The 23,099-nt window shown below is 37.5% G+C and overlaps 1 protein-coding gene across 1 annotated transcript; it reads right to left on the reverse strand.

Annotated features, from left to right (window-relative positions):
* Window positions 1-203: 203 nt before the first annotated feature.
* ASIC5 (acid sensing ion channel subunit family member 5) lies at window positions 204-17,381 on the reverse strand. Its single transcript, XM_039700198.1, has 10 exons — window positions 17,342-17,381; window positions 14,876-15,182; window positions 12,592-12,823; window positions 11,340-11,459; window positions 10,251-10,400; window positions 9,521-9,668; window positions 7,988-8,044; window positions 5,730-5,898; window positions 2,305-2,396; window positions 204-1,662 (listed from the first exon to the last, which is right to left on the reverse strand). The coding sequence occupies exons 1-10, from the start codon at window positions 17,379-17,381 to the stop codon at window positions 1,463-1,465; spliced, it is 1,515 nt and encodes a 504-aa protein (XP_039556132.1). The 3' UTR covers window positions 204-1,462.
* Between the last annotated feature and the right edge of the window lie 5,718 nt (window positions 17,382-23,099).

Raw genomic sequence — 23,099 nt, forward strand, 5'->3', positions numbered from 1 at the left:
ACAATAATAATGTTATTTTATTCAGCTCTTATTAATAGACGCAAACAAAACAAATCATTGTGATTGATAGCTACAAAACACTTTGATCTTTGAAATACAAGGTGTGCTTGATTACTATGTTTAAACTTTACCCTGCTTTTCTTTTTATCCAGAAGTCAGATAATACCTGGTTCCTTCTTACAAACCTATAATTTCTTTTGGCTTGAGAATTCCACAGTTAGAAACAGTTTGAGGCTGGGAGAAGTCTTTGGAGAAATATTGCAGTGTGTTTGCTCTCTTTTACATTCTTCCTTTGTGTTGGCTAATGCAGAACAACATTTTTGTAGGGCTGCTGAGCCAAATGTGCCTGGGCTTGATAATGGCGTGGGGGGAAAAGTCCCAGCAGAAGTGGAGTGACCAATAAATGAGAATTTAGAAAAAAGATCTTTGAGTTATGCTTAAGGTTAGAGGAGAAAAATCAAGGCATCTCTTTCTAGGTAGCAAATACATTTCCTGTGTTTCCTTGCAAATCCTAGGGCTTATGCTGAAGGGAAGCTGTTGCCAATGATGGCCAAATGGTAGCATTTTCATTACTTTATATCTGACCTTAAGGACTTGGCTCTTCAGTAAATACACTTATTACTTTATTTAATCACTGCAGTCTTCTTAAAAAACTGTAAGACTAAACCACTACTGCTCTATAAGCCCAAACAGATGTAGGAAACCACAGAAGCTTTTCTGAACACTGAAATAATGTTCAGGAAGCCTGAATTGGTACCAAAGCTACAAAACTCTTACACTGACTCATATTTAGTAGGATTTAGATTAAGCCTTTATTATCATCTTTCATGACATTAAACACTGAAGTTGACCCATGCTTGCCCACTTGCCATCCACTTGCATGCCCTGTGGTTCTCTACAGCAGCTGGCAGACTGATGAGATTTTTTTGATGTATTTCAGACAGATAGTGCTGTAAATTTTATTGCTATTAGGCACATTCTTAATTGTTCTAGGTGAAGTCACCATATTCTTCACTGGAATATGTTACGATGAAAACCCACTAGAAGAGTTGTTAATAAGGAACCAGCATTTTAAGAATAGCAATGCTCCATGTTTATAATAGTCAAGAAATTTCTGTGAGATAATTTGGCATGTGTATTATTTCTCATCACTCAAAACACAGAAGATAAAATCTGGGTTATGAATGCTAAATTTTATCATATGTCAGCATCACTTGCTATGCTATTTAAAAAAATTATTAAAATAAAAGTTAAAGATTGCATTTTTATTTATATAAGAAGGAAAGTGAGACTTTGTGAAATGCATTCTTTAAAGTTATTTAGCACAGTTAAATCATTTAGGGAATAATAGGGAGAATAAGGACAGCAGAGAAGGGAGCAATGTAAAATATTACAGTATCTGTTGTATCTTAAAAAGAAAGGGAATTTGCAAAACCAATTAGTTCTGGCCTTCCACAAACCATTAACATTCTTGTATTCCCCTCTTTTCTCCCTTATGTGTTGGTTGGTTCTGGGATGGATTGTTCCATTGAGGCATTTCAGGAGCTTTCAAAAGAAAAAAGATGCACATCCAACAGAAGTTAGTAAAAATATACTCTAGCAGTTCTATGATTGTAATCATACTGGCACCACAAAACAATCCAAGCTGGCCACCTACATCGGCTGTAATAGAAGGAAATAAACATGTGTCATACAAAGCATCTGGTTTAGTCTAGCAAGCAAACAAAACCCTGCCAGGCTCAAGTGTTACATAAATTCAATATACATAATCCATCACTTTAGGAAAACAGAATTCATATTCTTAAGAAAGTTTGCTGAAGACTAATGTGTTTTTGAAAATTCTGAGTAAAGTAAGTACAACACAAGACATGCTACTGTGAAACAGATACTTAAAATATTTACTACTTCTATGCCTTTGTAGCTGTTCCCTTACTTCTCTTTCCCATGTTCTCCCTCTCCTCTCAAAATCCCCTAAATGTCACTGTTCTTGCAGTCCTGTCTGTGACAGAGCCATAAACTAGTGCCAAACTTAGTCCTTACTCTCAGCTGCTGTCCATAGCATGGCTTCTTTAATGGAATGACAGAAGACAGTATCAAAAATTACCACCAGACAGACACGATTATTACTATTATATATAAAAATTATGGCTTCTTGTTCAGAAGCCCACACATAGTTTTTTATTCAGGAGGTGAGAGAATTAAAAAAACAGGATTTTTATTTTTTTCTGGTAGGGGATTTTTGTCTGTCTATTACTATTTTTAGATTAGTTATAAATCAATAATAAATATTAAACATTCACTTACCAAGCAACTCAGAGATAGTCAAAGCCTTCTGCTGCTGTGTTATTTTGTAGCTCAGGTCATGATATTTAATCTCAATACGCACAAGATTTTGCCTAATGACAAACATAGAGTTTACTTGAGACAGTCAGGAGTGCTGCTCATTTTTACCAACATCTGTCAGCATGGTCTGAGTTCAGGGAGAGGGATGGTGTCATTAACGAAAAGTTAGATGAGTTTTATCAAAATCAGTTGATTTTGATAGAAGGAGAAAACCCTAAATCCAAATAACAACAGCAGTTTAGCAGGACTAGATTTTCCTGCTGTGTTGAAAAGGTAGCTCTAGATCTGTACTGTGGGGTAGACTCATGTTTTTTAAGGATCACTGAGAAAAACTCGAATGGAAATGTCAAATAAAGTGTAGCCTACCACTCTTGCAAGTGGATTACATGCAACTGCATATTTAATGGTGCTTATTTCAATTGGCATGTTTGTGCAGAGCAGTGCTTGTCCAAAACTTGGATGTTCAGTTCTACCCTCTGCTAGTAGCTTCACTTACCTAATTATATTCTTGCCTGCTGCAAAAGTGGAAGAATAGGTAAATCTCAGCTGGAGCAAGACCTGTGTAATTACTGAATGAAGAGCTCCTCTTTATGGTGTCTTGTCTACAGAAAGACTCTGCCTAAGTCTTAAATGGAATATAAAAATAATGGGTTTGGAAGAAAGCCAACACAAAAACTGACTGCACAGATAATGTCAGTGGCTCAATATCCAAGTATTTTTACCAGAGCTGTTTAACATCTTTTTAGTGATATAGACAGTGGCACTGAGGGTTCCTTCAGCAAGTTTGTCGTGACACCAAGATGTGTCTGGTGTGACTTACATGCGGGAGGGAAAGGATGCCATCCCAGGACCTGGGACCTGGACAGGCTTGAGAGGTGAGCCTGTGCAAACCTCACATAGTTGAGCGAGGCCAGGTACTAAGTACTGAACCTGGGTCAGGGCAAGCGCAAGCACAAGTGGAGATTGAACAGAAAATAGGATGAGAGCAGCCCTAAGTGGAGGGACTTGGGGTGTTCATTGAGGAGAAGCTCAACACAAATCAGAAATGTGTTCTTGCAGCCCTTAGAGTCAGCCTGGACTCCATGGAAGGAAGAGTGACCAGAACATGGAGGGAAGGTCCACAAGAGTGAAGCAGAGGAGCAGAATGGAACAGCTGGAGGGTTTTGTCCAGCCCTAGCGCTCCCATCATAAAAAGAGAGTCCAGAGGAGGCCTTGAAGATGATCAGAGGGCTGGAGCACCTCACCTATGAGGACAGGCTGAGAGACTTGTGGCTGTTCAGGCTGGAAAAGAGAACCCTCTGGAGAGAAATTACAACAGCCTTCCAGTACCTAAAGGGGGCTCACAAAAAACACAGAATGGGACTTTTTACAAGAACATGTAGGGATAGGACAATGGCTTTAAACCGAAACAGGATAGGTTTAGTTTGGATATTGGGAAAAAAGTCTTTACTGTGAGGGTGATGAGGTGCTAGAACAGGTTGCCCAGAGAAGTTGTGGATACCCCATCCCTGGCAGTGTTCAAGGCCATGCTGGATGGGGCTTTGAGCAACCTGATGTAGAGGGTGATATCCCTGTCCACACGGGTTGGAACCATCCTGGAGTTGGATGATCATTAAGGTCCCTTCCAATCTAAACCCTCCTATGATTCCTTGGAAGTGTTAACAGCTACAGGTTTTTGCTTTGATAGTGACAATGAACTCATTAACAATATTCATGAAAATAAAGTATTTTCTATACAACATCATCACTTCTATCTCTTTGGGTGAAAATTCTAAAGTTCAGGTAGCGCTAATGTATAAAAATAATCTTATTCTCCTAGATTCTGTTAGAGTCTTCCCTTGTAATGTATTTGCTAGCAGAATTATCCAATAAATATTTAACTTTTTCCTCATAACATCTTCAGAAATAATTACATCTCTATGTTTTATAGTTTGAAATATGTACTCATTAATGTGTTGGCAGGATTCCTATTGGTTAAGGCCTGGTAACAGAGGAATTTCTTGTATGTTCCCTTGTGTAATTGAATAATTACTGAGTTGTGCATGATGTTTGCAGACAATAAAATAATCAACAAAGATAAAATGTCCTGAAGGGATTAATATTGTTTGTATATAACAGGTTTAATTTTCATAATGTTCATTTGGAACAGACTTTTTAATAGGGCCTGTAGATACAGGACAAGAGGTAATGGTTGTAAAGTAAGGGTAGAGTCAGACTAGGTGTAAGGAAGGCATTTTTTACAAGTGTAGTGGAACAGTTGCCCCGAGAGGTGGTGAATAGCCCAAGCCTGGAAACATTCAAGGTCAGGTTGGACTGGGCTCTGGGCAACCTGATGTAGATGATGATGTCCCTGCTCATTGCAGGGGAATGGGACTAGTTGAACTTTAAAGGTCCCATCCAACCCAACCATTTTATGATTTGTGTAGTTCCTGTGCATGTATAAACATATGCCAGCATTTTCAGACTGATGGCTTCAAAAGTGAGAAAGCCAAAGTCACTGAGACAATGAAACTCATAGATATTTCATGAATCCAACATTCCTACAGTTGTTTATAAACATACTTTGATCTTGTATATACTATGAGTTCATGTAGCACCTGCCTTAATACTTATTTGTATTGCTGACAGCTCTGGCTATGAGAAAGAGGCAATTCAGTGGATGAAACTGTATCAAATTTGCTACTTCCTTTTTCTGAGTAGTGCTTTCAATCACACACAACCATCCTGTTTCTCTCTTCTGCTACCTCTTGAGGATTGATGTGATACCAAAGATTTTCTAAACTTTTATAATATAAATAGTATTAGGGAATTCTACTAACAATAGAAAATATTATTAAATCATTGGCATTGCTGCTACAGTAAAATGCAGGTCTTCAGTATTTACAAAACTTCCTTTGGGAATAAGCTAAAAGGAGAAAAACTTTATACAGCATCTATTTGTGTTTTTTCATTGCCTTAATTTGTGGAAGTGTAAAGATTGGTTTTCTCCACTAAACTGATTGTGAATAGGTTTGATAACCCCACTTTTTTTATTCCTAATTGAAACAGTGATCAGAAAACTTTGTCATCAGAGATTAGTGAGAGAGAAGTTAATTGAGAATATTACTCTGTAATTGCATTATCTATTTTTTGTTATCCAGTCTTAGGTGCATCTAAGTACATTATATACATATATGTATATGTATCTGTGTGTATAATACATACATCAATATAGATATGAATTTGTATAAATCTTAACCAGTTTTGTCCAAGAGATTCTGTTATCTCACAGGCAATGTTAGATGTAAGAATATCTTTTTAAGGTCATATTTTCATCATACACTCCACTAACATGGGTAAAAGGAATCTATAATTTCTTTGTTAGACAAGGTGTTAAGCAAGATTACCTGATGTATTCTGAGCTTTTCTTCAGTTTTGTAGAAAAATATTTTATGGCTTTTTCTCCTCCAAAGTTTGAATAGGTGACAGTGGTAGGATAATCTGTTTCTTCACATGGTGCAGGGCACGTGGAATTGTGTGTTCCTACTGTACATAATCCTTTTATCTCTATATCATCTGAAATTTCAGAAGAAATAATTTTATATAATATTTCTTTAAAAGCAAACAATTTAAAAACTTTTAAAAAATACTAAATTACTTTTAATTGTCTTTGATAAATGTGTGGATTAATTATCCCAGGAAAAGTGGATGCTTGTCAGTACTGAAGGATCAAATAAGTATTTGCAAATTTCATTTGGGAAACTGGTGCACAAAAACAAGGGTTGAGATCTTTTTCTCACTTTTTCCAAAGAAATACAGCACCTCTAAGTCTTTATGCCTTCACTGGGGCTTTATGTGCTTATTATTTCTCACCCACAGTTAAACAAAAAGACAACAGAAGACTTTCCATGTTCTGTGCAGCTTTTTAATTAAATACTTAGGTGTATATCCTTGCTCTTGTTGCCTTAGTGCCTACCCAGTTCATTTCAGTGCACAGAAACACTTCCAGAGCAATTCCAACTGTAGTTTGCTATCATCTGATAACTATAAAAACCTTGGTAAGCTAAGTTCACTTTACCTTAACCCCTGCATGCCCTTTGACAATTGGGCTCAAGACAGCTAAGAAGGCTTAGGGAAAGCTTTGTCTCTTCAAATACTGAAGAGAAATAATAAAATTCTGCAGGTCTGGCTGACATGAAACTGGGGAGCCATTAGTCTTAACAAGGAATTACAGAAAGAATTACAGAAAATAATCATTACAGAAATCTGGCAAAGCTAGAGAAAAACAATGTGGATGAAAAATTTTAAGGCATAAATGTTTCCTAAATCATAAGCCATCGCTGTGAGATGAGTACTGTGATCTCCTCTTTGTCCTGTTTGTGGGGTGGCAGAGGTTGTGTCTGTTCACTCTGCTTGTGGGCTTCTCACTTCTGCAGAGCGCAGAGAAGGAGATATCTCAGCCTGTTAGCTGATTATTTGAAATACTCTCTAGGGATGTTGGCATTGTGGATTTTATTCTGGAGAGGCAGCCTTTAAAGCTCATAAAATAGTGTTCTTAGTGGGTCCTGCAAATACTGGATAAGTGTGCTGTCACTTGAGATTTTGTTATCAGATGTCTTGCCTCTCCAACACTGTCAAAGGAGAGTGAGCCCCTAAAATGAGATCCCAGGGACCATATATCTACAAACCTTCAGGGATCCAGCTCTGAATCCTGTCCATCCTTCAGATGAATTTGGGGTCATTTTTGCTTATTGCTCTGTGGTTTCTTTGACATTCAGTCACTGAATATCTATTAAGTAAAATAATGTGCATCTTCCCTCATGACAGGCTTTTAAGGATCATGGTTATATAAGAATGTGAATTTAGTGGAATCCATTTTAAAATAGCTTACAGGGGGAAAAAAAGGAATTGTTCACAGTAGTAGATCTGGCCTGAATGTTGCACACACCTTATCAAAACAGTCCCCCCCACCAACTTCTGAGTCTACTAATCACTCAGAGAGAGTCACATTACACAATAGAAACCAAACCAATTTAAAAAGAAAACTTTCTGAAGTTCATTAAAAGTTACTTCTCAGATTACCATTTTGAGTATTTTCCAGTCTGTTGCAGTGACTTACAAATTTCATACCCACTGTGCATAGATTATTTGTTTCTGGAAAAGAATTGCATTTCAAGCATTTTCAAAATTTATAATTTACTTTTAAATTTATAAAACCTTAAAGCCAGTGATTTATGTTTTACCTATTGACAAACCTGTTATTACTCTACTGTTCATTCTTCTTGCACAAAGAATAAAACATTGGATCTAGAAGATTACCATGAGGATGTGAAAATGCTAGCCAGAGGCTGGTAACTGAAAACAGATTAGTTGGATGTTCTTCCATTTTAAACCATTTCTGATTGCTAAAATGAATTATTCTATTAGTTTTCATATATATATATATATATATACACAAACTCTTTTTTTGGAGTATTTTTTGTGTGGTTTGTTTGTTTTTTAATGGGCATATATTTCATTCCCTGTCTGGTTTCTGTTTTCAGAATATTAAATTAACTGGGATGTACTCAATTTCAGATTATTTTCAGTATTTTAGTTTAATTGATAGATATTGTCTGCTATTTGGCATTGGCTTGGAAATCATGAATATGAAGTTATTACTTACAGACTGCAGGATAAACACATTTGTAAAACTTCAGCAAGTCACATTCTGTTCCATTTCCTAAAAATAAATAAAAATATTTAGGAGCCTCAATTAACCATCTAACCCTCTATTTGTACTAAACTGAAATATAACGTCATCAAAGCCTGCTCACCACTTCACGTTAATGATTACACAACTGAGAAATCAATTCTGTTGGGCACAGTGCAGTTGCCAACACCAGGAGGGGTACAGGCTGAAGAGACACAACAGACCAAGCCAGGAGGCTGCTGTTGGAGCAAACACCTTCCTTATGTGCACCAGCCTGAACTGCCTTTAAGCTTAAGAGTGGCACACTCTTTGTGTTAGCATGCTAAAGACAGGAATTTCTGCTTTTCCTCATGGAAATGAACAAAAACCTCCAAAGTAAGGTAGATATGAGATTACATCCCATGTGTTTCTGAATTTGAACTCCATGCAGGAGTTTTTTGGATATCCAGGGGGTAAGATAGTATGCTGAGCTAGAGCAAAATTTTCAGTTGGCCTTAGTTTCACCCCATTTTAAAATTGTTTTCCATCACACGAAATGTTGTGTGGCAGTTTAGCACACAGTTCCAGAAAGTATTGCTCTCCTTTATCTAACTGTCTTTGTATAAAGTTGTATAAAGCTGTCACCCCAGGCATGGGAGACCCAGACTTAGCTGTCTTGGCAACCCCTTTTCCATGAGAGTTTGCAGAAGACTGCCAACCTCCTTTCCCACGGGTTCTCAAACTAACAGGCTAGAGAGTACACATGAATGGGTCTACTTTAGTAAGGGTGTCCTGCCTTGCTTGAGCATATTTAAAAAATACAATGAGTCAGTACAGGCATTCTTGTGGCTCTCTTGCCCACCAATTGTGAAAAGAGGTGCAAGAGCAGAGATCTGGGTTCCAGGGTTGCTTTTGGTGACAGTATTGTCATTAATGCTGAATAGGTGGTAGAGCTCAGTGTTACTGCTTTACATTTCTAGAGTAATTAAGAAGGCTGGATACTTTAGGGGAGTATTACAGCATGCACCTGGTGCTCAATGTTTGAAGCTGATTAGAAGGCTTCATAGAGCATTTTTGGCTTTTATAGAGCCTTTGCTGCTGCCAGGCTCCTTTTATGGCTCATGTAGGAGTCCTGAGATTCTTTCTTCAAGCAAGCTCTTCTGCTGTGGTTGCTGAACACCTGCCTGCAAAGTAACTTGCCTGGATTATGTGTGAGAATGTATGCCTTCTTATGGATTTAGTTCCAGTTCCTTAGGAAGCCAGGTTGAAGACTGTGAAGTCTGTGAAGACACTCCTGAGGCTTAATTGTTTCTTTCTATTTTTTGGACTGTATCCTAAGAATAGACAGTGATCCAGATGCTAGGTCTAGGCTTGACCATATATCTTGCTTGTTTCCTCAGAATTTTAATTAATATCAACTGGAGATGTCCCTCAAATATGTGCTCTATCTCCTTGGCTATTCAGTAACATGTGAGGTCTTCCAGGAAGATGATCATTGTGTGGTATGATGATACTCCTGAGAAATACCTGGAAGAATGAATGGCAAACAGCCACACCAGTCCTGTATGTACCGGGCTTTGCATTCCAGCAAACATCCATTAGTACTATAAATCTTGTGGTACTGAAGCTTTATATCAGGCTTGCACTCTCCCCATGGGTATTCTTGGATAATTGACTGTAGGGTAATAACAACAAAAGATACAATTTTTTTGGGTCTGTTTTAAACGTTGGTATTGCTTTTCCACATTTTAAAGTGCTGCAGAAAGCCTGTTGAAGACATAAGCTGTGATTTAATTAGAGGCAATTACAGTTCATGCTCTTGGGATTAAAAATTCATCTCCCCTCTCTCAAAGCAAAAGTAGGGCCTGATTAGACAGTTTAGTGTAAAATGGTACTCCACTCCACTTGAATTCCACTAGGAATGTGAGACCCCCTTAATAGTAGCAGAATGTATTAAGGAAATTCTATGGTGTCTTTTTAACATTATCTGTCATGAGGTTGTAAAGTTACAGGAGATAAAGGCTGACTTTGATAGAAACAATTGATAGAGACAATTTGATAGAGAAATTAGGAAAACCAGTGATATTCTCCCAAACAGCAGTAATTTCATTTATGTTTGGAGGAAATGTTATTTTTTGGAGTCACTAAGTCATAATAAGTATTCTACATTACACAATGTCTGATTCATTGTTAGTGCTTCAGAAGAGAGTTGGAGCCAGTAAAAACCACTACTTGCAGTCCATGGGCAAACCCTTACCTTCAGCTGGCGGATCGCGACCTGTGCGTGCGTCCCCACTGGTGTCAGTAAACCTAAACCATCAAAGCGTGGAAGCTCTTGGGGTGAATGGATAACAAAAGTTATTCCAGCATCAGTATAACCAAGAGTAGGTTCATCAGTGAATTTGTCCTGATACAAAAAGAATTGTTTAAAGTAGTTTTGGCTTTGCTTACCATCTGAAATTTTAGCTATATTTATTGTGGTACTATGCTGTTTAATAATATTTTTGGCAATTTACAGGAAAGTATAAAAGCAAACTGACCTGAATTTCCTTTGTTCATTAGCTCTCTGGGTTTCCTTCCAGTTGGTATAAGATTTTAACCTTTCTATTCCTTTTGTCATCCCCCAATTTTAAATGTAAGAAGTCATAGATGAGCATTTACTCATAACTTGGAGATTTATTCCTTTTACTTGCAACTACCCATCACATTTCACTAAACTTTCCATTATTCTCTTCAGAACCTTTCACTCCTGACTCATAAACCCTAGAGAACAAAAGCCAATGTCTAAGTAATATATCAATCTGTTAGTTTTCTTCCCTGTTCTTACAAGGTGATATTCCCCGTATTCTGCTTTTTTGTTGGTAAAAGACAATTCTAATGTCAGAAACAATTTACAGTGCAAAGGTCTTGGCTGGCATTGAGCTGCTGTAGCTGCTGTAACTAAAATTTGGTACTACTTAGAAACTGGCACCAGGTGGCCTTCCCTTCTGGGTATTTTATAAAAATGCACAGCTTGTGTACAATTAAATCTCTCTTCTGATGACATGTTTCAGTTCTGGGTGAACAGTGCGTGTACATGCTCACTCACAACCTTCTTCCCTTCAGTTGGGGACAGTCACTAATAATTCTGTCTTTTTAAATATCTGTTTGGGTCTTTCCTTCAAAATACCCTCTCAGTTGGAAATAGTCTTGATTTTGAATTTTGTGCATGAAATTCTGGAGGCCTGTGTAAACCAAATCAAATAAAAATCCCAAATCAAACAAAAAATAAAAACAACAAAAAACCCTCCACTAATTTATAAATTAGTACATGATTCGTTGCTTATAATCCTTAGGATAACTGTACCTGCTGGACATCAAAAAGCAAATGTAAGCCTCTTCCAGACAAACTCACTCTTCTTGCTGAAAGATCATTGTGATTAAAAGTAAAGCAGTTTCCATATTCAGTGAAAACATGTTCAAAATCCTTCAATAAAGGAAAATAAGGAAGAGTGAAATGAAAGAAAGAACACTTGCAGTTTCCTTAGTTAATTACAATGCAAGAAAGGGGCTACTGGAGTTATTGTTGGGTTATTTTGTTTTATTTTTTCCTCCAAAGTGCTCAATATTACAATCAGAAAAGTGGTTTTTGATGAAATATTTGCAAGTATTTTAGCCCTTTCTATAGAAAATGAAGTTTAAAGGAGAAATTTCACATTGTTTATTAATACTTATGAGCTGCTCAGAATAATTTAATAAGGTCCTGTGTTATTTCTATACCTGTTACATTATATAGAAATTATATATTAAAGATAACATCTGCATTTTTTCTATTAAAAAATGTGCTTAGTAAAAACTGTTTCAAAACTGTCATGTTATATATAAAAGTACAATATTTGCATTTTTTCCTGAAACCACCTTGTAATTTAACATGACTGCATCTCATTGCTTTAGTTTTAGTTCTTAGCACTAGTGTCTTCCAGTTAAGAGAAGTCTCTAATGCCTAATTTTAGAAAATACAGCATGTCTAAAGGTTAGATTAAACTGAAAGGGTATAGACCTGACTTCTTTGTTCACATTTTCTGTCTAAGTTGGGAATTCCTTTACAGAAGAATTGACATTAAAATGGAATGATCATATTTTTTGGCTGTTGTCCCAAATTCCCAAAGATGGGCTATTTTTTTTTTCAATATTTAAAATTCCTGTTACCCTGGCTGCCTATATTCTTGACCTCAAGAACAAAACCACAGAATCATGTCATGCAAAAACACTTGGCACAAACTGTCCTTCATTATAGGCCACTGATGGAAAAGGTTGTTAGATACAGCCTGGAGGTACGACAGCTTTCAAAGGCTGCTCTCTGTGCAGAAGTGGCACAGAGAGCAATTTAAACTGAAATCCATCCCATCTTCCAGCTCAGAGAGTCCAGCAGGCTGCCTCTGTAGTCAGTGGAAGAATTGAGACCCTCAGGGTAATTTCGAGCAGGACTTTTGTTCTCTATTTTCTGACTGTAAAAGAGCACTGGGGAGCAGCTGGCAAAGCTAGATGTCTTGAGTTGAGTATAAAAATATATCCCCTTCTTCTCTGTGCTATTGTTTTAATAAAATAAACATATTTACCTGTGGGTAACATGGCTTTCCAAAAAAATCACATTCTAGCAATGTGCTGCTGTTCAGATAAAACCCGTTTTTCCTTGTAAAATCTTTGATGCTGAAGTTCTGGTTCCCAAGAAGGAAATCATTTAACTCCTGGGAATATTTGTCTTCCATAGCAAATTTTTGGAGAATTGCAGATACAATGTTCCAAATAAAAAAAATTACTTTCAGGTTACTCACAGCATGAGCCTGAAACCTGTCAGTGAGAAGGAGAAAGAATTTCTTGGGATTCTGTAGTTATAGGACTGATCTCAAGGCTGCTTTTGACAAAACTGTGACACAATTTGCTGTCTGCTCACAAACTGTAACTGATTCTTGTCCAACAGATTGCAGTTTGATCCCTACAACATGAATAAACAATATAGTCCCTATCTCTAGGAATGTATCTTCCACATCTGGAAACAGCAAATAGACACCTTCCCATGGCTATTCTGGTCAGTCATACAGGAAACATTGCTGTTGTGTGTGGTTGTTTATTAAGCATTAAAAACTAAATCCCCTGAGTAGATGAACCATTCACATAAGCCAGCAACCAGATTAGTAGAACCGATGACAAGCTGAACAATTGAGTTTACATGTGGGAAACTATCTGAGAGGAACTGCCCATTCAGGAAAACAAAACAAACAAAAAAAAAGCTGTTTTCCTTAAATTAGAAAATTGAACATTAAAAACTAAATCCCCTGAGTAGATGAACCATTCACATAAGCCAACAACCAGATTAGTAGAACTGATGACAAACTGAACAATTGAATTTACATGTGGGAAACTATCTGAGAGGATCTGCCCATTCAGGAAAACAAAACAAAACAAGCTGTTTTTCTTAAATTAGAAAATTGATTTCTAAGCACATTTGCAGTAGTCTCATGTACCTGCTTTACTAAGGCACTACACCCCACTGTACACAGAGTACATTCCATGAGCTGGTGGCGCAGTAGTTAAAATCAAAGGTGATCTTTACTCTTTGAATCTACTTGAAAAGTCTCAAAAACCTGATGAGACTATGTTGGTGCTTTCCTTATGTAAAGCACTGAAGTTCTTTATTGAAGTAAAGTAACAGAAGTTATAAAGTTATTTTAAAAAATGTATTAATGTAACATATTTGTGTAATAGATCTTAATGCCCCAGTTTAAGGAAGGTTAGTAGGAACAGCTCTTCACCACTAAATTTGAGTCAAAAAATAAAGACAAAGGAAGTGCTGTGCCTCTTTATCCTGCTGATGAAAAAAGCCCAGTTAATAAAAACAGGAGGGGAGGATAAGCACAGCGTGACTGGCAGATGGATATGGCAGCAAACTGTTACTTAGATGGAAAAATGCCGTGCTCAGTAGCTGACTCCTTACAGGGTGCTGCTGCTATAGATACAAGAGGTGAGGCATGTTCATAACAGCCAGAGGGACTTCTGTCTGCAGTGCTTGTTGTGTGGTATAACCCAGGGTAGCTTTATGCAGGAAATGGGGAGGTGGCAGAGGGAGGCAGAATGACTCTAGGTCTTTGAGACTTGGACTTCTGGCTGATTCTGCCAGCAAAAGGTGGAAAATGAGAAAACTTACTAATTTTTGAGGAAAAAAATGCGGATACACTTTCTGTGTTTAGAAAACTGTTCCTAAATTATGTTTTTGCTCTAAAAATCAGTCCAAAAATTCATTAAATTATTTTTGAAGTGGCTGCACTGAATATTAGCCACTGTCTTCAAATGTAAAAATCTATAATGAAGTTCTTGTTTAGGCACGTGATTTCTAAACAAACCAAACACTTTCTTCCAGACTTCAGCTGGAGTTGTAAAAGCCAAGCACCTCTGAAAAAAGGTATTTTACCTGAGGTGTTTCACGTAAAAAAATCTGTTTTACCTAAGATTTTTACCTTTGCATGAAGCTTCTATTTAAAATAATTTGTTAATCTTGTCTTTTATTTTAGCTTCAATGTGGCTGATGGCTGTCCCTTAGTTACACTGAAAAGCAACACTCATATGTAGAACATTTACTACCAGAGTTTTTCAATTCCAACTTGTGTTGTGAAACTTAAAAACCATGTCATCTGAAGGAAGGGGAAGATTATAAAAGCAACTTTCTTTTCTTGATTCTCATATTTTCATCTTCTTTTAAGTATCATGTGATGGTGTGGAAGACATGCCCCTCATAGCCATATTTTCCTTGGTTTATGTGATTTGTCCAGTCGAGTTGTGGAACCTGACTGCTTTCAGATAAAGATGTGTTGTGTCTCAAGAGCAAACAACAAATGTAATTTTTACCTGTTCAAGTTGCAGAAGGTCACAGCGGGGAATTTGACTTTTTCCACATACTGAACCACCACTGTAGTTGTGGTTGGCCAGCTGAAGTAGTAGATGAAGCGACTGCAGATCTGCCAGACAACAATGGCAAGGCAGCCTGTGACTATCAGCAGCCACAGTGCCCTGCGGGCCTTGCTCTGCCTGTGGACAATGTTATGCACGCCATGAAATGAAGTGGACGAGGCAAACTCCTCATGATATTTCCTTCTGTCTTCCAAATCTGGCAGCAGTTTCTTTATTAAACACAATCGTATCTTTCCTAATATTCCTGAATGTGGAACAAAGTTAAAATTAAAAAAAAAAAAAAATTAGTGTTTAGCCATGACTTAAGAAAAGGAATCCATATAATTCTGCTGTAAATTTTCCCTTGAATTGTAAATTCTCTCTTTAAGTAATGAACTTGCTTCTGAGGATGGAAGAGTTGTGTGCTAAGAGGTGGGCTCAATGTTGCCCTGAGTATAAAGTATATCTTGCAGTATTTCAAGCCCACAAGTGTTCAAGCACTTTAATTTAAAAGAATAGTTCCACTTCTGGGAGAAAGATTGGATTTTGACATACCTCAGGGCTCTAAAACCATACATTGCTGTGAGCTTATGTGAAAAGTTAAGCATCTCATTTTTACAGTAACTACTCCATAAAGAACTGGTTCTTCACACCTGCTCTGACAAATTAGGTTTAAAATTAATGATATGGAATGATATGAAAGGAAAATTCACTCTTTCACTATTAAAATTTTCAAGATAAGAATTGGAAGGTTGCAGGTTCAAAAGAATATCTAATCTCATTTTCTTAGGTTCACACTTGTCTCATTCCATAACTTTGAAATGGGATGGGTTTAGCTTTCATTTGCATCATGTTTTCTATAAACTGATAATAAAATAAAGCAAACCAAACAATTTTTAAAGCTAAGTTTGAGGGCTATACCAATAATGAATGTAGTCAATACCTCGAACTGCAGTAACTTTCCTATGCTTAATGCTGAATAATCTTTTGGGCATGGATTTAAACATTATTTTCTCTCCCAAAATATCCAAATAAGGGAAACTTCATGAGACCTTTTTTGTATCTTCTCAGAATTGGATCACGCTTTTTGCAAAGTTCTTTTGTGGATTGCCATCCACTACTTTGTTTTGGCATTAAGTCCATGAAAAACAGTGAATCAAAGAAAGTTTGTAAAACAGTTTTTAATATCTGAAAATGTATTATTTAGCTAAGCGTTTAACAGCAATTAAATGCTTCCCTTCTGTTTTTATCCAAAAATTATGTTTAATTGTTTGCATATGTGGTAGGAAGAGAATATAGCCTTTTAAAGACTGGGTTTGAGGCTATTACAGGTGGGCAAAAGAACAAAGGGATGTGAGAGTCATCTGCCAGAGCCACATCAGCCACATCGTGACCACATCACTACTCTGGGGCATTTCTTTGGTCCACAGTCTCTGGACCGTGATAACAAAATCCCAGATGGTGCTGGATTTCAAAATGTTTCTGAAGGGAAAAATTTATTTTATGCTGCCCTTTTAAGGTCTGTGTAAGTACTTTGATCAGTGTTATGTAATTTACTATGACCTCGTTTTATCATCGGAGAATTTTCCGCTACAAAACTGTTCAAAAGTGTCTCTCCTAGCTCTAGTCACTGTTGGAGCCCACTGCAAATCTGTTCAGCCATGTGTGGTTTTGTACATCGTGCTGGAATGGAGAAGATTTCTGGTTTTGCTGTAGGCTTCTCTCTCACTAGCATGTGGGCAATGGGATTTGCATGTTCCCCGAAAAAGAGCAGAGGGAGATGTTCCTCTGCATCTGCTGCCTGTAGACTCCAACAAGAGATCACAGGCAAGTCAGATCCTTTTCTCCAAGATAGTGCTGTGGGTGTTCATTTCTCCTGTATGCACTGTGCTAGGTATGAGAATGATAGCATGTCCCTACAATGAAGTCCAGTGCCATCAAAAAACACTAGTTACTTTAATCAGCAGAGATGTAACTTTGTATCTAAGCAAACAGGAAGCTAAGCTGTATTTCAGCTCTTGTGCATAGCTAGTAAATACTAGTAAGTAAAAATGATGTTTCACCTGAGAAAAACATTAAAAGTTTTGGTTTTAATGTATAAGATTATCTAATAATAGCATGCTGCTGTTTTCATTAGCACTACTTTGTGAATATCTTAAAGAATCCTTACTCTACTTCCAGATTTCTTTAGAAAATGCTATTTAGCAATTCCCTAGTTAAAACTGTATTGCTTTATTCTGAATACAGAGAGGGTCAATAGCTGAAGGATTTTAAAATTTCTTAAGTTAGCCTACACATTATTTTTCTACAAGCTTTTTGAGCTCTCCCTTCTTTGCTCTATCTTGAAAAGGTACATTATTGCTACTTTTGGATGAGATGACAAATAACAAAGCTCTGGGTAAAGTAATATACCTAGTTACATACCTTTGGCATCCAGTTGAATGAATCTCCTGAGCTGGTCCATGAGGCTGTGCTTATTTCAGTAGGGAAGGGATGGATAAGAAGCTGCCTTACCACTGTGATCACTGCTAGGTAATGGCTTTTATAGAACACTAAATGGGAGGTGATTCTCAATCACCTGGGACTGGGTAATTTACCTGCTGGGGTTGCTATGTTTTGCCTTTTATTAACATGGTCTGCAAAGTGAAGGAGATAATTTTGATTACAGGATCAGATGTACACATTTACATACATTTTAATCACTTATTATGCTAATAGTAGTACAAGTGCATTGTGTATTGCATCACCTTACAAATTTCTTTCATATATTTTCCTTTTGTTTGAGAAAGGCCTATGATCTTTGCTAAAACACTGTGCTGTTCAGAACTGAATAGCTTCTCTTTAAATAAATAAGGAGCCCCTTCCTGGTCTGGAGAGCAGTAAATGTTTCTCACTAGGTTCCTAGCAGGAACAGGATGCAGTTTATCCACACTTTGAATAGCTGTCTTCATTACCAGCTCCAGATTTCATGTTCTTGTGGACATTTCAGCAAAAATGAGCTGTTACTCCTAAGACTTAACTCTGTAGGCAAGGATGAGTATACATGCAGGGCCTTATGCAAGAGGCTTATGCAGGGGCTGCTTTTTTGCTAAATTATCTAGTTGGAAATTTATTTCAAGAAAAGAGTTGAACATCTAATAAAAGTGAATAGAAATATTAGAAGATTCAAACCTGGGATGTACTTGATTGGTGTTTTAGGAAAAAGTAAGAAAAGAGCCCCCTCACATTCTCTTTCTGATCACTTTACTTCTTTCCCTCTGTTAGTAATTGTCCCATTGGTCACCTACAGAGTTCTTGGGTGCATCAGCTTGGGTTCTTGGTGCCTCACTGCCTGCTTGTTTGCTATTTTCTGGCTGTGTTAACACTACAAGCAACAAGGTAAAGCACTGAACTCCATTTAATTATTCCTGGCTGAAAGATTCTGTATTCTACTGCTTGGAATTCCCAGCTCCATTTGTCGCTGTTGCCTCACTGGTGGGACTTTCTGCCAGGGCAAGTTTTGCACAGCACTTGTGCTGACACAAGCAGTTTTTAAGATGTTTGTAACTCAAGCCCAGCTGGTGCTTTGCTGAGCAGTTCTGAGCCCTGCAGATCCATTGACTCCTAATAATGCAAACCATTGTAATTCACAGAACCCAGACAACACCTCTTGCCTGAGTTGCTTGAGTTCATAAAACAAATTATGTCAATCTTTGTACTGTTACGTGTGTAGAATTAAGAAGTACAAACTGTAAGTTACTTGGCTCTACATACAGCAAGTGATTCAACTTTTTTTTTTTATTGTGTTGCTGCCTTACAAAGAGTTGTTATGCTTATGCAATGCTTTAGATGAACAAGGCTTATGTTGTCCCCTTGTGTTTTATATAAGAAATTGATTTTGAAAAATTTCTTTCCTTTATAGTTGTTTTATATTAATTCTTAAGCAAACACTAAGGGGCGAAGACCAACCATCTTATGTTTGTTCATCTTTCCCAAATGGCTTGGACAAACAGGTTCCAGGTTATAAATTGGTCACAGGCAGCTTGCTCTGGCCACTCACTCCTAGCATATGTATCTGGTTATTAAAACCACACATTCCCTAATACTTAATGCAGTAAAGATAGGAAAACCAACTGTTGACAGAGGCAGTCACCGTTTTTTGCATTCACACATAATGCAAATTTTGTAATCAAATTACTTGAAGTCAATCTTAAGTGTTCAGTTCTTATGTTATGGTGCTAAATTAAAAAGTAATGCTGCAGCCAGCGTAACTACTTAGTTATTTCCTGAGACAAATAGATAACATGTTTCTGATAAAGTTAATTCTTTATAGCCTAGTTACAGCAAAATGTCTTCTGAGAATTCTTATGGGTTGCTGAGATAAAATGCATGTGTACACAAGTATGTATTTGGTGTATATTTAGCTTTCATTGGACAATATTGTGTTTTTTAGAATATATTAGTGTTTCTTTCCAATGCCTGTAACATTGCATGACCCTCTATTAGTGCTTTTTTGAGATTAAGGCTTCTGATGTTTTGCTTAGCTCTCTCTTTTAATAGAAGCATCTCAAATATTATCTACTTTTAAGACAGAAGTAATGCATTTGCTAATATGGCAGACTTCAAATACTTTTACTCAATTAATGCAAAAATATTAGCAGAAAAAGGCAAAACAGGAAAAAAACCCAATGGAGTGATCACTGGCAGACTTCAAATACTTTTACTCAATTAATGCAAAAATATTAGCAGAAAAAGGCAAAACAGGAAAAAAAAAACAATGGAGTGATCACTACCTGGATTGTTATAAGGTATTGTCATCGCCATTTCATGGAGTGCTGGTAACAAATAGTATATGCAAGCATCTGTCTTGCTCCTTCCTTTGAGCTTGTGCTGAAAGGAGCAATGGGGCATAACGGGGTGCAGCAGGAGGTGCTCAAGGAGAGTTTGAGGACTCATTGAGTCTCTTTACATTGAGGAGGAATCAGCTATGACTGGATAAATCATGAGCTCTGATCATTGTTTTCTAATGCTTAAAGATACTAGAATTTCTGGTGGGTTTTTTTTCATATATCTTTGTTATCCTGTTGTAATTTAAACTGGTTACTCCTTTTCCCATCCTGTGGTGTACTGGAAGTTGCTTATTGCCCTTTCATTTGAAAGGAAATTATTTCTCACTTTTCCATCCACAATCTTCTCCTTGTTACACAGGTCAATTCCTTCCATCTTTCTTAAGGGACCATATTTTCTACATCAAATATTCTTTGTTCTTGCCATCCTCTTCTGAACACTTTTCACATTGTCTTCATCTGTCTTGAAGAGTGTGCCCAAGACACAATATAACAGATAAAGTCTTTCTGATGCTGGAAAGAAATGAAGGGTTCCATGCCGTGTAGAAAGTTGCTATTTAAAAATTCCAGTATAAGATTTTCCCTAAAGAACTTCTTATTTGTAAGTTTGATTATCATGGCTGAAGTTCAAAAGCACTGCTCTTTGCATCACAGAAGCTGCACATTATTAATTTCAGTGCGTTAAGGTAATTCTGAATTCCAGCTCCTACCTGCCAGCATGCTATTAGACTTTCCAGTCTGTTCTCATTTGTCAGTTTAAGAGAGCACAACCTATTCCATCACCCCATCAGTTAATGATATTGCCGAACAGGATGAGATGAGCACGTTTTTGTCAACGTTTGTCCTAAACCAGCCCTTTGCACTTGCCAGACAGCTGTACCGTGGAGTAAACAGCAACACGGGCTGAGCCACGTGGAGGCACGGGAGTAGCTTATGGTTCCAGGTTTGTGCTTCACTGGACCTGACAGCTAACCAGGACTGGGGTGTTCAGGAGGGGAAAAACAGCCTAAAGAATTATATACTTTATATACTAAAGCACTGCACCCTGCCATGTGTGCCTGCAAGGCATTAGTAGAGGATAGGTCTACTTTGGGACAACACTGTGGAATGTGTTCAAGATATGTCGTGTCTCCTAAGTTTATAGTTCCGGCTGGCATTGATCCATTTAGATTGATGAAAGCAGGGTGTTTGGGCAATAGAAGTGAAAGAACGTTTTCTCCATACTTGGGGAATAATTATCAGTCAAAAATTATCAGCATGTGAAAGAAATACTGCTGCATTCTACTGAACCACAAATGAGAGAAGATGGGGGGATGGTTGTGCTGTGGGATGTGTGGAACATAAATGTAAGTTAAAGGTATTCTGGGAAGTGATGACACAGTTCTTTGTGTTTAAGAATTTGAACAAATGCAGTATTTAGAAAGAAAAAAAAAAATCTTTCCAGCACTATCTCATCTCTTTGTTTGTAGTTTGCAAGACCTTGATCTCTGTTCCTCCCCCAGGTACAAATGTCTGATTGGATTATTAATATTGCATCAACTTTAAGCTTGTTTGTTTTAGCCTGGAGTCACCAAATTTTAGTTTTCTTAAAACCAACTGTTAATTTCAAGTGCTAGTTAGATAGTAAGTCCAGTTTGGAAAATCACAAAACACACAGAGGACACATTTTGTTTCCAAGTTTATCTTCTGCTCTTCACTTTTGTTTTATGTGTCTTTATTCACATATATCTTTGCTATGTTATTATTGGGTGAGGAAGTGATTTTTGTTCAGTGCAGGCAGAATAGCCAGCACAGTGAGGTTCTGGCTTGGGACACTGGAGGCCTCACCTCTACAATTTGAGTTGCACTTTGTCAGCCACAACAGTAGCTGCTGTACTGTATTTCACTATTATAGTTGTGTGTTTGTTATCAAATTATTTTATCACTATAATTTTATGAAATTACAATGCAACGTCTGTAAGTAGAAAATATATTTTCCTTCTGAGTGCTTCATCTTACAAAGGTCCCAGAAGAATCTGCACAAATGCAGAACAGGGTGGCTGGGACTACAAAGTTTAATGCACCTATTTCTCATTAGCCATGAATTAATACCAAACAGAAATGAAAATTACTTTATTACTTGGCAGGGAATTTGAAACATGCACATGGAAATACTCCTTCACATGGTATGTGCTTCAGTTATGGAACTCTTTGCTGCAGGTTGTGAATTCACAGAATCCACAAAAAGGTTATTAAATGCAAGAACACAGATATCTTAGGAAGTGCTAGGCTATCAAAATTGGAAACTTACATGAATATGTAACTGGGGAAATGATTGCACTGTAAGCTTGCTTTTTAATTTGGGTTGTGTTTTGGTTTGGGTTTTTTGCTGATAGTGTTTTGGGGTTTTTTTAGTGTTTGTTTCTTTAGTTCTAATAGCTCTTCCCAAGAAATCTTTTACTTTCTCTTTGAAACTTTTCAGCATGGCATGACCTACTTGGCTCTTTGACCCACTGCAAGCATTGTTACATAGGTAGAAGCCATGTGTGCTGGGTAGCTCCTAGTCTGCAACTGGTAACAAGAGTGTTGGGAAGCTTCAAGCGTCATTTGTTTGCAGTCAGAAGCTCTCTGAGCTCTTTCTTCAAGTTAGCAAACCCTAGACAAACAAATTGATTTGTAGTGATTTTGTAATCAGGATGAGAGATTGAGCAGTAGGATGGGTGACACTGTCCAAACCACTTGTGTGTGTACTTTTTCTTCTCCATACGTGATTTCATGTAGGAAAACTTGAAATTTGGCTTGGGTGAACAGGTCACTTCCAATTCATACTTTTTTGGATTCATGATAGTATGTAGAAGGTCAGTCTTACTTACCTGTCCTCATCAGACCTTAATGTTTCAGACAGAGAGCCCCACAGTGAGAACATGCAAACTCCTGGCTCTGGCTGTATCCATAAATCCCATAAATCATGCTGCAGGCCACCTCTGCCTTACAGTGAACCTGCCTCGGCCAGGCTGGAGAGAGGCTCCCCTTTTGTCCATATGAATCCCTTCTCTCAGTCCAAGTTCATTTTGCTCTGCAGCCCTATTGCAGCCAGTCCAGCCACCCTGCATCCACCTGGGGAAGGGGAGACAAATGGAAAGGGGGCCAGGGGGAATTAAGAGGGATGCTTAATAATTCCCGTGCTTTGTCATGAAGGCCATGACAGTTCATTTGAAGGCCACAAAGAACAGTTCTGGGAAGCTCTGGTGGTTTGTTTGTTGGGTTTTTTTTGGTTTTTTTTTTTTTTTTTTGGGGGGGGGGGGGGGGTCGGTTGTTTTTTTTTTTCCTGCTGTATGTAACTGTTTGTCTTGTATTCAGCCCAGTCACAAAACAGA

This window comes from Passer montanus, unplaced genomic scaffold (assembly GCF_014805655.1).
Source record: "Passer montanus isolate IOZ18808 unplaced genomic scaffold, ASM1480565v1 scaffold14, whole genome shotgun sequence".
NCBI lineage: Eukaryota > Metazoa > Chordata > Aves > Passeriformes > Passeridae > Passer > Passer montanus.